Source organism: Phocoena sinus, chromosome 11 (genome assembly GCF_008692025.1).
Source record: "Phocoena sinus isolate mPhoSin1 chromosome 11, mPhoSin1.pri, whole genome shotgun sequence".
NCBI classification, from domain to species: Eukaryota; Metazoa; Chordata; class Mammalia; order Artiodactyla; family Phocoenidae; genus Phocoena; species Phocoena sinus.
The window spans coordinates 42,348,715-42,362,263 of record NC_045773.1 but is presented as its reverse complement, the minus strand read 5'-3'; the positions used below and the strand labels follow the sequence as shown (position 1 = coordinate 42,362,263).

Here is a 13,549-nt window from a genome sequence, read left to right as displayed (position 1 = left end):
TTTTTCAAAAAATGAAAGAAAATGTCTGGAGTGCAGACACTGTCTCTAAGATGACCAGCAAATGCTGTCCTTAGGAGTCCCACTGTGCACGGGGGGCATGGCACACTGGTGACAGCAGCTGAGTTCCGAAGTCAGGCTACCTGGGCTACCATCTCAGCATCACTACATACTTGTTGGGTAGCCCTGGGCAAGTTACTTCACCTTTCTGTGCCCCTCTATTAAGGGCTTATAGGAGTACTTGCTTGAGGCTGGAGAGCTAAATGACTAGCAGGTCTACTCAAGAATGCCTCCTGGATTTACATTTTCACAAGAGGAAACAGCTGAGTTTTTATTACTCAAACATTATGTCATCTATCACAGTTATTTTTGGCCAATGTCTATTTAGGAAATATGTATATTTACATCTCCAAACACAATACAACATTTGAAAAAAATGTATGTTGCAAACAAAATAGGCAGAATGCGAGGATCTGGTGGAGACGCCACGACTGCCAACAAAAGGGGTGCAGGAAGTTATTACACACAAAGCAACTGTCTGTGAAGAGCCACATACAGTAAACGGTCTGACAATCCATAAAGGATGTCATGCATTTTACATTTAATAGAATTGGTTGTTAATTATATATGGGTATCTTCTGGTGTTTCATTATGCTTTTGGAAACTGTTGGGGGTTGGGGTTTTGTGCAGTGGGTTTTTATAGTTTGTCCCACATGAAATAATGAGATGTAGGGCATCAGTTAGTGTTTTCATGTGGTATGTCTGGTTTTTAGGGATGAATTACTGATGTTAAGTGGGAGATGCTTACACGTAAAATACTCAGAAGAGTGGCTGGCACAGAGCAGAAGCTCGATATGTGTTAGGTATTACAAGTAGTAGTTAGTAATTAATAAAAAAAACAACAACAAAGAAACAAAAAACTTGTGTACTGAATACAAACCCAAGGCTACAAAGAGGTGAGGAAGGGGACTTGGCTCTCCTTGCTGGTTTCTCTAAAATGTTGCCAGCTGCCCAGGAGAAGGTGATGGGCTAATTACAAGGTTGTAGGAAGTGGTTTGAAATAATTTGATTGTAGAATAATTTTTATAATTTAGAATGATAATTAAGGGGTGTGAACTTTTCTTAATCACCCAGGTGGAGAGCCTTAGCTATGGCTCCCCCATATCACGCCCCATTGTCCCACCCATCTTGACCTCAATCATGGATCCTTCTGACCGGCAAACTCCCCTTCTCCTCCATCCAAAGTCAGCACCACTGAGCAAAATCGAAGGTGAGGCTTGTGTTATAAGCTAAGGGACTCAGTTCTGGGTTTTTGTTTTTAGCAAAAAAAAAAGTGCTGCTGTACTATTAGTACCACCTAGCTGGGGCACTCCTAAGATTCTTGAATACCCATCAATACCGTTCAGACCCTGCTTGCTGAGCTAGAGGGAGGAATGCTTCTCCCATAGTTGCTAGTGAAACAACAATGATGACAGCCCAGGGAGTGTGGGAAAAGGGCATTCATACTCTGTTGGCAGGAAGGTACACCAGAACAACAGGACAAGCTACCCACAGGGCAACATGGACATGTGTATCCAAAACCTTAACCTCTTCTCCACTCTTCATCCCAGCAATTCTATTTCCAGAATTTTAGTTGGAGCAAATAGTCAAGAATGTGCAGAATAGAGCCACAGGAACACATTCTCAGATATATCAAAATGGGATAATCCAGTTGACACTATTTTATAACCTTAGCAATGCAAAGATAATATCACTTCATGTCATTATAGAATCTGTGCTATATAATTTTTAATGTCTTTTCACTGAACAGACCCCTATTGTTGGACATGTTCTATTTTTTTTAAAGCTTTTAAAATATATATATATATTTATTTTATTTATTTTTGGCTGCGTTGGGTCTTCATTGTTGCACGTGGGCTTCCTCTAGTTGCAGTGAGTGGGGACTACTCTTCATTGTGGTGCGTGGACTTCTCATTGCAGTGGTTTCTCTCGTTGTGGAGCAGGGGCTCTAGGCGCACGGGCTTCAGTAGTTGCAGCACGCAGGCTCAGTAGTTGTGGCTCACGGGCTCTAGAGCACAAGCTCGGTAGTTGTGGCACACGGGCTTAGTTGCTCCGCAGCAATGTGGGATTTTCCCGGACCAGGGATCGAACCCGTGTCCCCTGCATTGGCAGGTGGATTCTCAACCACTGCGCCACAAGGGAAACTCTGGACATGTTCTATTTTTAGTAGGAAAAATTGAAAGCAATCTAAATGTCCACCAATAGGGGACTAGTTAAAGCTATACAAAGGGATGGTCCCATTTTTGGTTTTACACACACACACTCAAATTGTGCACCAAAATGACCAAGGTGGTTTGCTCACAGATATTTTGTTATATTTGCTGCCAATTTTTCTACAATAATTATATATATATATTACTTAAAACATTTAAATAATTTCAACTTCCTTTTGCCGCATTGATAGCCTGGGAGAACCCCTAGAAGAATGTGGGGGGGCAGGGTACAGTCATCGCAGACAAAACGGTAACATATGAAGTGACCCCTGAGGCTGATGGGTCAGCACCCGGGCACATGTCTACAGCCAGCAGAGAAACAGTCTGTGTGGGTGTGGGGGTTAGAGTGGGGGGAGGACTCATCAGTTCTGCCACTTACACATTTGCATCTGAAGAATGATGAACACACACACTCACCCAGGGTGAGTGAACACGTCATTTAATGCCTACTCATATTTTTGGTAAGAAACCATGGCGGCAAGAATGGGGTCACTGACCCAGACTCTGGTACCTGAGTGGTTCTTGGAAAGCCACTAAGTTGAGGTTTTTTTTTCTTTCTTTCTTTTTCTTTTTTTTTTTAAATGCTATCCTACTTGAATCTCTTAGACTAAACTTTTTAAAAAAATAAATAAATTTATTTATTTTTGACTGTGTTGGGTCTTCGTTGCTGTGCACAGGCTTTCTCTAGTTGTGGTGAGCGGCAGCTGCTCTTCGTTGCAGTGGGTGGGCTTCTCATTGCAGTGGCTTCTCTTGTTGCAGAGCACGGGCCCTAGGCTCGTGGGCTTCAGTAGTTGTGGCACGTGGGCTCAGTAGTTGTGGAGCACGGGCTTAGTTGCTCCGTGGCATGTGGGATCTTCCAGAACCAGGGCTCAAATCTGTGTCGCCTGCATTGGCAGGCAGATTCTTAACCACTGCACCACCGGGGAAGTCCCTAAGTTGAGGTTTTTTTTTTTTTTTTTTTTTTAACAAGGCCATTTTAACTTAACCAGTCTTTCATTCTTAAAAGTGGGAGAGCTGGTGGGAATACCAAACTCAAACAAACACACCTCACCAAGATGCAAACTTTCCTTTACTCTTCATCTCTGCAGTGACACCAACATCATTTTCACTCTGCAGAGTCTTAAGAGAGTTCAGGGATTTATAAACTAAATCCACTGTGCTAGGCTCTCTGGTTCTCTCCATCTTTCCAGGACAGACTCTACTAACTTCTCGAAGGCCTCCACCAGTTAGATCAACCCCAAGACTTTGGGCAAAGCAAATGTACTCTGTGACTGCTCCAACCACAAAGGGATAACCTTTAGTTCAGCCCAGAGATATGGCCTCACAGGTCCACTTCCTAAGACCACAGGAAAGATTTAAGAAGGTAAAATAGGAAAGTTCTTGGGCTTCCCTGTATCTATACAATGAACCAAGAGACACGGCTCCAACAGTCAAGAACTTTCTGGAAAGAACAGACTCCACTGGACTCACTGGAGACCAAAACGGCAGCCTCTCCAGGCCACAGGGAGGAATCAGACATGTAATACAAGCCAGTTCAGGATAAGCTGTCATAGTTGTCAGTAATGCACTGATGCCTTGATTTACACCATACTCTTACTGGAGGAGTTCTCAACTGTTATCACAGACAACCGGAAACATCTCAGACAATTCCCAGAGTTTCAAGACAGCTCTCAAGTGTGATGGGCACACTATTTTTCCTCACACATACATTTACACCTACTTTCATTAGCTAAATTACTCTTTATTCTTTTTTTTTTTTTTTTTTTTTTTGCGGTACGCGGGCATCTCACTGTTGAGGCCTCTCCCGTTGCAGAGCGCAGGCTCAGCGGCCATGGCTCACGGGCCCAGCCGCTCCGCGGCATGTGGGATCCTCCCGGACCGGGGCACGAACCCATGGGGCACGAACCCATGTCCCCTGCATCGGCAGGCGGACTCTCAACCACTGCGCCACCAGGGAAGCCCCTACTCTTTATTATTAAACTGACTTTTTCTTCAAGGGAATCTTGAAATCTCCAAATTACAATAAACACAGTAAATATTTTCAACGTCCCATCTTCTGTGCAGCAATATGTCACCTCACTGCTGTTGGAGAAAAGAACCAGGAAGCTTTCCAGTCTCGGATTTGTCATGATGGCAATTGCCGGAACGCCCAAGTTCAACTCATCTGCTTAGATTGATTCTTTAACTTAATTTCCTCTAATATACCTGCCTGCCAAACACAAACGTCCCCTTAGATGCAGCAAAGGGTAATCAAAAACCCAAATCGCTTCCTGGATAGCTCTTTTAAAAACACAAAAGTTGTACTAGTCTCAGGAAAGGCCTCAAATCAAGTTCTTACATGAAGAGACCAGTACGGTTTTAATGCTTCCAGGGCCCACAGGGCACCTCCTCGTAGGCCCAGGTAGCTGGGATGTGGCGGTCCCTGCCCCCCACCGGAACTCGGAATTCCCACACAACTGTGGACCGCCCCCTCTGCCGACCCTCTTCCGCTGTCCAAGTCCACTACGCACAGGTGCGAGGGGCGGGGGCGTGCACAGCCTCCGCGGCACAGAAGTGCTTTCATTTTTGGATAAATGTTCCTAAACTTCGGGAGAGCGAGAAAGGAGCGGACGGACAGGGGAAAAGGTGAGAAAAAAGGTGGGATGTTGTGGCGCCAAACCACCGTTTTCTCGCCCCGTCTCTCTGGCCCAGGCGCTGAGGTAGAGGGTGCGCCAGGGAGTGAAGTTCCCTCCTCACGCCCAGCCCGGCGCCATCAATAATCCAGGTAGAGCCCCCGAGCGCGCGGCGCGCCACCTCAGCGAGGTTCCCTGGGCCCGGCGTCCGCGCGCCCCTCTCTCCTTCTCTGACGGCGCCCGGCTTGTGGCCCCGACCACCGCGGTGCTCCCCGCTCCGGGACACCTCCACTTGCCGTGGTCTGAGCCCTGGGCGAGGTCGCGCGGAATGCAGGAGGGTACGGCCAGCACTCCCGACGCGGCACGCCCCGGAGCCGGGCTTCCGGGGGGCCCCAGCCGTCTGTGCCCCCCGCCCGCAACGCCCCCGCCCCACCGTGGCGGGCGGTGTAGACCCTCAAAGCCCAGTGCCCCCTCAGCGCTCCGCGCACTGGCAGCGCCGCACTCACCCCATCCGCGGGCCAGGCGCGCAGCGCCCAGCAGCAGGACCCCCAACAGTCCGACCGTGACCCTGCAGTTCAGGCCGGCCATGGCTCCGTGGCGCCTCGGTCTCGGCGGGGAAAGCGAATGTAGCCCGTGATTCGGAGCGGCGGGCGCGGGCCCGACCCTGGCACGGGCTTCTGTTAGTTCCGTCCCGTCTCGCTCACCTGAGCGCGGGCCGGACTGGCCCTGGCTCCGCCTAGCGCCGCGGGAGCCCTAGCTGGCTGGGTCAGTCCCCTCCTTCCTTTCCTCCTCCCCTTCCTGCCTCTACACCCGCCTCTCTCGTCCAGAGCAGTGGGACCTGTAGCCACCTTCCGAGGCCTAGCTGGCGCCTCTCTCAAGGCTTTGTCTACAGGCGCGAAGGTCGCCCTTGGGGAACCCAGTCAGGCCTCGTTTTACTTTCCGGGCGACAAAGGAGGCCACTGTGCCGCGCATTTTTCCGGGGGATCATGTCTGTGGATCATCAAGTCCTGGCTTCTGCCTGTGCTTCCTCATTGGGGCTGGAGGCTTGCTGGACTTTAACGCCGGTGCTACAGCTATTCTTTGCAAAACTGTGAGCCTGAAGCCAACTCCAGGCACTTCACAGACAGTATTTCTAGTGCTCATAGCAACCCTTCCATGTAACAGTTGAAACATGTACTGAGTCACTCAACCTGCCCAAGGTCACCAGGCCAGTTAGTAATTTATGGAGGCAGGATTTGATAGCCCCTGAAGGGGTTTCCACAAACGGGGTTGCTTTGTTACATTTTTGAAGAGTGAATGAATGAGTGAATAAATGCATGAGGCTGCAGAGGGCCAAGAGAAGAAACCTGAACAGGTCCACAGAGGCCCCTTCCTTGAGTTGTGAATAGTATGTATGGTACTAGCGTGAGGCATTTACTCCAGTCGTTGGGCTGTAAATCAGTGGCGCTGGGTATCTTTTCCTCCTCCCAGCTGCTGGTGTGCCATCTTTCTCTGGTTTCCGAGGTCCTATAGATTCTCCTTACCCCCTGCAGACCACACACCATGTCCAGGGTCACAGGGCCACAAGGAGAGGCAGTGGATGGTTCAGGGACTCTCAGCTAGCAGACCAAGGTTCTGCCAGAATGACTCCAAGGGCCCCCCTGGGTCTGTCTGTGCCAGTGGGCAGCCAGAGGCTGGGCCAGGGTCACCCAGAACAACCTGGAAGAAGAACACATGAAAAAGCATTGGTCTATGTTCAGCTCCCACTTTTGTTTGATTCTTGGGGGAACTGAGCTTCTCCAGGCTGTCCCTACACTCATTGGGAGCAGGGCTGAGAAACCATCTCTTAGGAGCTTCATCCCCTCCTTATGTGTATCTTCAATGATGAGAATAAAGCAAACTCTGCCCACAGTCCACGAGGGAGGCAGGGATGTCCAGGCTGCGGACATGACTGCCCCCCACCCTTCCATCTATGGCAGGGCCTGGACTGTGAGCTGGGGGGAACATCAGAGTTTACCTTCCAGTTCACTTTCTGCCTCAGGCAGACAGATGGGGAAACTGAGGCCTAGAAGGAAGGAAGAGGATGAGAAAAGTAGGAAAGCTTTTGGTGCTCCCCAAGGAATTGAGGGCAGCTTCATCAAGAGAAAGAAATTTTCAGAAAATCTAAACATCTTTCAAATATGTTTATGGTAACAGGAGAGTAAAGCAGATTTTGTCTGTTTTCCTAATTCTAAGCAGGCATATATACCCCAGCATCTTTTCCTAGCATCCATAACACCGTTGTTTTCCACATATGATGATGATGATGATGATAATGGCAACGTGTTGAATTGAAAATACTGGAAATATTTTGTGACAACTTTAAGCCTAAGGAACAAGTCATTTCTTTACTGTATAATTTTCTGAAGTTTGCTTAACTGGTCTCCCTGGGAGGGTGAAACTAACTTTCTGTAAATGACATGAGTCAATAATTCTCAGATGTGAAGGATTAGTGATGCTTCCAGATAATGGCAGCAAAGAGAAAGAGATGAGGAAAGTGGGGAGGCACTTCAGCATCCTTTGCATGACAACCCAGCTACATAGTTGAATTCAAGATGTCTTGAGGTAATAGCTTGGTTCTTGGAGTAGAGTGTAATCAAAGCATTGCCAAATTTTGGAAATGTCTTGTCTTTACAAACTTGGCTGAATGGAAGGAGTCAATTTTAAAAGGTTATTTCTGAACTGGCAGAAATCCAGGCAGCTGCAGTCTGTTGCCAGAGAAAAATGACATTGAAAGATGAGTTTTAAAACAGACTATTCTATCTAATTTTGACCCCTCTGGAAACCCTACAAAAACTACAAAACAGGAATTAAAAAAAAAAAAAAGACATAAGCCTACAAAGACAGGGAGAACAGACAGAAGACAACAGCAGGATCCTCTTGGAAGCTGGAAAGCAGATGGACAAGTGGTAACTGTAAGCCAGTAATGGGGAAAATTGAGAAGTAGCATGATTTATATGATAGAATTCTCAAAAAGAAACAAAAACAAAACAAAACAAAACAATAAACCAACCCTAAGGAACTGGCAGCACAAGGTATTCTGGAATGGGAGGGTGAAGGAGAGGCTAAAACAATGAAGCCCGGGAGAAAGCTGTTTGAAAAACACTATAGTTAGCTCTCTGGAAACTGTACTCCATTCCTTCTGGCTGGGCAACTGTCCCTCAGCAGAAGTCTGAAGCGTTGTTTTCTGAAGAGGTTAAAACTGAGGGAACTGGGCTGAGGAGTGCCAGGCATAGCTGAAGGCCTAGGAAACATTCTGAAAAATAGGTAGATAAAAGGAACATATGCATTCTCTATGCTGAGCTCCCTAGCCGCCAGACCCCAACTTGCCTCCCAGATTGCAATAGTCTCAGTCCATTCTGGAGATAGAGTCTTCTTCTGGAGAATCTGACCAGCTCAAGGGGAAAGACCTAAAGATACAGATGTTTATCCCCATCAATAGGCTGACCATATTGCTACAATGTTGTTTCCAGTTGGTAAGCCCCACCAATTCAGCTTTTTGATCTCTCACATTTAAATATGACCAGGTGGTAGGATTTCAAGACATCTGAGGAAAGCATCTAACATGATAGAGTCAAAATCAACCAACTAACTAAACAGAAAAAAGCAACTTGGAGCAGAGAGACTATATAAGGAGAATAAAACAAACAAATCAAAGCAAAACAATTACTAACTTCTTTAGAAAGGTAGCAGATTAAAAAAAAAAAGGTAGCAGATAACATTGTATCTATGCAGTAGGAACAGGATTTTATAAAAAATGAATATTCAGGGACCCACAGAAGAGTTCTTAGAAAAATTTTAAAACTATAGTAGACATTAAAAAATAAATAGAAAAGTTGGAAGATTTCCCAGAAAGTAAAGCAAAAAGATAAAGATAAAAAATAGGAGAGAAAAATTAAGGTAATTAGAGGTCCAGTTCTGGAGATCCAACATCTGAATAATGGGTTTCCTAGAAAGAGAGAGCAGATGAAATAGAGACGACATCATCAATAATATAATTCAAGAAATTTCCCAGGCCCGAATGACATGAGTTTTCAGATTTAAAGACTCATGGAGCATCCAGCACAATGGATAAAATAGGCTCACATCAAGGTACATCACAGTGAAATTTCAGGAACCTATGAACAAAGAGAACATTTTATGATTTCCAGATAATTTCCAGGGTCTCATGAGAAGAAATGAAAATCAAAATGGCTTTGCATTTCCCAACAGCAACACTAGAAGCTGGAAGACAATGAAGCAATACCTTCAAAATTCTGAAGGTATAATAACTTCCAACTAAGAATTCTATACCCACCCAAATTACCAGTTAAGTGGTAAGGTTCTGATTTAGACATTCAAAATCTAAAACAAAAACAAAACCAACACAACCTCCAAACAACAAACTCCCACACACCTTTCTCAGGAAAATACTGGAGGATGTGTTCTATTAAAACAAGAAATGCATGAGACACAGAGAGGAGTGAATGCAGGTGTGTGGGGCTGAACTTAATGACCTTAGGAAAAAGAATACAGAATTACAAATAGAAAATCAAGTGGGGAAAATGATTATTTATTTAGAATAAGTAAAGAAATGACAACAAATCACAAACTTGAAAAAATTGAAAAATACCCCAAATGTCACACACAAAAAAAAAAGTGATGTCTTCACAATTAACTCACTGGTACAGCTCTATATCATTCATTCATTCATTTCTTCAGTTCATTTTGCTTCACTGATGTGTGTACTATCTGTTCTGGAACTTCCAGATTTCATTAAGATGTATCAGATAAGGTAAGATGGAATCTTTATTTGTTGACACACCTTAGACATGTGAATTCACACAGAAATACTCAGTGTTTATAGAAACACTACAGTGTTGTGCCCTACAAATACAGGAATTCTTACAAATTCTATATGTGTGATTCTTATTAAAGACCAAAATAGTGTGGGACATTTATAATTTTATACGCTGCATTATCCATTTATTTCTGACAGAAAATAGAAACCTTCATTTTTGATAAGACATGATGAGAACTGCATGTTCTGCTTCAAATTTTAGTTTTGATAATTGGAAGAATTTTCCAGACTAGCTTCTTTGATTCCTCCTCCTCCACTATCCACATATTTCTGGTTGGGCACTGTAGGACACATTCATAATATAATACCATCTCTGACCTTGCTCCTTTTGGTCACCTCACCTGATGAGTCAGCCCAGTGGGTGGGAGGAGTATTCCTGGAAGCCGCTACTACAGCATGAGGGCAAGCAACAACAGGAAAGTGATAGTGCATCATGTAAAGATATCCTAGCAACCCCCAATTAAATGTATCTCCAATTCAACTTCTCCTTAGCCAGATCCCAAAATGCCCATAGCCACTCAATCCTGCATTGCATCAGGGGAGGTGGGATAGAGGGGAGGTGGGGGAAAACTCTTTTTGCAGTTGAAATACATGCCTTTGCAAATTTTACAAGAAACATGACCAGATGAGCACATGCCTTTGGAAGGGCTGCACAGTGATATTTGAGCTTTCTTATCTTTATGATGTATTCGCCTCTGGACACAAGAAGCAGAAGATCCAGCTCAAGGGAGAGGTAAGGAATTTCCAGGTTGATGTGCACTAGGCTTAGAGAAACTGGAGACCAGATTGAGTCAAGCTGTAAAATGTATGGCCAAGGATTGTGGAAGTCCCTCCCGAGCGAACCATTGCACAGAATAAAATCAAATGGAGTCATTACATTTGTTGATGAGATCCTCAGATAATAACAGTGTTTGGCCAAGATGTGCCTACTCCACACCTCAGCATACCCATGCTCTTCAGATGCACTCGGGCCACACGTGGCTGAGCAACCGGAGACAAGGAGCTGGCACCGTGGAGTGACACAGCAGCCCTGAGGAATAAACTTCTTTTTAAGCTTCTGTGATTTGGGGCTTCCAGTCCCTTGTAATGGAACCTCATCCTTAGGCAAGCACAGGATATTTTTCCGGTGCCATGGAATGTTAAGGGAAAGCAGCCCCAAGTGATTCACTGCAAAAAGGAATTTGACCTAAATGAGAGAGGTGGAATGGCTCAATGACTAACAATGCGATTCTGCAGTCAGATGTCCTGGATTCAAATACAGGCTCTGCAACCTACCAGCTTGTGCAACTCTATATATGCCTCAGTTTCCTCACCTGCAAATTGGGCTATGAGAGGACGTCCTTCAGAAAGTGCTATAGAGATTAATGAGATAATACATGTAACAGGTTTAGCACAGTGCTTGGCACATAGTAAATGCATAATAAAGGTGGCTGAGATTGCCTTTGCTATGGGGGTTGGTATGAAAGGAGAGGGTATCAGCTTGGTGGGGGTGGAGGGGAGGACTCGGGAAAGAGAGGTCTGGAGACCAACTTCTTCATGATCTCATTCAAGCACGAAAGCGTCAGTTCCCCAGGACAGGAAGTTGTCTCGACTTTACTCATCTGGATGTTCCCAGTGCTGAAAACAGTGCTTGGTACGTAGTCACTGCTCAGCAGATAGTTGGGGAATGAATGGATTCATCAAGCCAATGAATGCGTGGATGGCCCTGCTAACCCGGCCAGCTGAGCCTGGGGAGCTCCTTGTAACTTGGGACCCTGAAAAGATGAATGGCAAGTGTTCATTTTAAAAAGGGGTGGGCCCCTGGCTTCCAGAAAGAGGCCATTGTGGCCCATGCCAGGTGTCTGGCAGAGACCCTGGCCTTGTGGGACTGGCCAGTGTCTGGTGGGCCAGGACTTCATCTGGTTTGAACAGAGGGGTGGAAAGAACATCTGTCTGCATCAGGCAGCTTCTCTGAGACTTTGCTTTCCAGGGGATTAAGCAAGTTAACAACGGGGAGATTCTTTCGGTGCACAAACAGCCCTTACTGTCACTGTAATGCCAACCACTGTTTCAAGGAGAAAACCTCCCAGTCACAGTTTGGGCAGAGGCCCCTTTGTGAGCCTTGAAACAGAGGAGTTGGCTGTGGTCTGGGGATGAGATAGGTGTTCCTAGTTTGCCAAGTAATTTTTAAAAATTAATTTATTTATTTTTGGCTGTGGTGGATCTTTGTTGCTGTGCTCAGGCTTTCTCTAGTTGCAGCGAGTGGGGGCTACTGTTCGTTGCGGTGCGCACGCTTCTCATTGCGGTGGCTTCTCATTGCAGAGCACGGGCTCCAGGCACGCGGGCTTCAGTAGTTGTGGCTCGCAGACTCTAGAGTGCAGGCTCAGTAGTTGTGGCGCATGGGCTTCATTGCTCCATGGCATGTGGGATCTTCCCAGACCAGGGCTCGAACCCGTGTGCCCTGCATTGGCAGGCAGATTCTTATCCACTGCACCACCAGGGAAGCCCAGTTTGCCAAGTAATTTGCCCAAGGGGGAACCATGTGGTACAATTTCAGTCCTGGGATGAGTAAGACAAGGAAAATCCTCAAGGAGCAACTAGTCATGCTGCGGACCAGGGCTGTGTGAACGTGCATCTGCGTGACTCAGGAACTCGCCAGCAGGCCGCCAAGCACCTTCTGTGCTCACCCCAAAGTTACCTGAAGCCCAGGAATCCGCACTTAATCACCTCCCCAAATCATGGCACCTAGGAGGTCACGGTAAAATGACAGGGGAGGAAAGGGGAAACGTGAAGCAGGAGACAGAGCTCTCCTCTCCTCCCTTTTTAAGCCTGTGCAGCCAGCTCCCTGTAAGTCTCTTGCCCGCAGGGTGAAGAAAGCCAGACCCTGCCCTCCCTGGAGAGCACCGCCCTCGGATATGACCCATACCCATGTCAGGCCTGTGCTTGCCAGCCTTGTTTCTTTCTTTCCTATATTTTCACTTGGAGTGTGGGAGGAAAATGGTCTTTAGAATGCCTTCAGAGATGTTCTTCCCCCAGGAGAGGGAACTGAGTCATAACCACTGAGCTGGAGCCTTGGAGCTCATCTGGTTGTCACCTCCTGTTGGATGGAGTCACAGAGATGGGATGTGACACCGTCAAGTCACATAGCAAGTGACCTTCAGAGCGGAAGCCAGGTGTCCAGCCAGGAGTCTGTGAGCTCTCCTTCCTAAAAAAACCTGGTCCAGGGCTTCCCTGGTGGCGCAGTGGTTGAGAGTCCACCCGCCAATGCAGGGGACACGGGTTCATGCCCCGGTCTGGGAAGATCCCGCATGCCTGCATGCTGTGGAGCGGCTGGGCCCGTGAGCCATGGCCACTGAGCCTGCATATCTGGAGCCTGTGCTCCACAATGGGAAAGGCCACAACAGTGAGAGGCCCGCGTACCACAAAAAAAAAAAAAAAAAACCTGGTCCAACTCTGCCGGCATCCTCATGCCCACCACGCACTCACCACACTACCACCTGCCTCTGACCTTGGCAGCTTGGCTTCCACCCCCACTGCTCTGCTGAAATGTTTCTCCTCAGAATGGCCAATGCCCCTCCCCATGGTCACACCAGGCCTGGTGACAGGAAGATGGTTTCGGAAGGAGAGGATGGGGAAGGGGTGTGGGCTGAGGTTCTGAGACTTCCCTAGTCCAGAACTGGCTTGGGAGCTGGATGGGCAAAGACAGGGCTAACCCAACAACACCAAAGCCATTGGTCACTGCCTTTGCCTGCAGTGCCCTCCCACCCCACTTAATGGGCTGAGAATCCAATCCATATCCTCAGGTGGCTCAGGTTGCACTTGTTGTGTAA

At 46.8% G+C, this 13,549-nt stretch overlaps 1 protein-coding gene across 3 annotated transcripts in view; it reads right to left on the bottom strand.

The window, feature by feature from the left end:
* CDCP1 (CUB domain containing protein 1) overlaps positions 1-5,675 on the bottom strand; it is a 54,913-nt gene extending 49,238 nt beyond the window's left edge. Inside the window, exon 1 of one of the 3 annotated variants that reach the window (XM_032648855.1) lies at positions 5,389-5,675. In XM_032648855.1, coding sequence (XP_032504746.1) covers positions 5,389-5,470 — 82 coding nt within the window. In that variant the 5' untranslated portion in view covers positions 5,471-5,675. The remainder of the gene's footprint in view (positions 1-5,388) is intronic. The other 2 variants (XM_032648852.1, XM_032648853.1) reach the window with 2 other exon arrangements.
* Between the last annotated feature and the right edge of the window lie 7,874 nt (positions 5,676-13,549).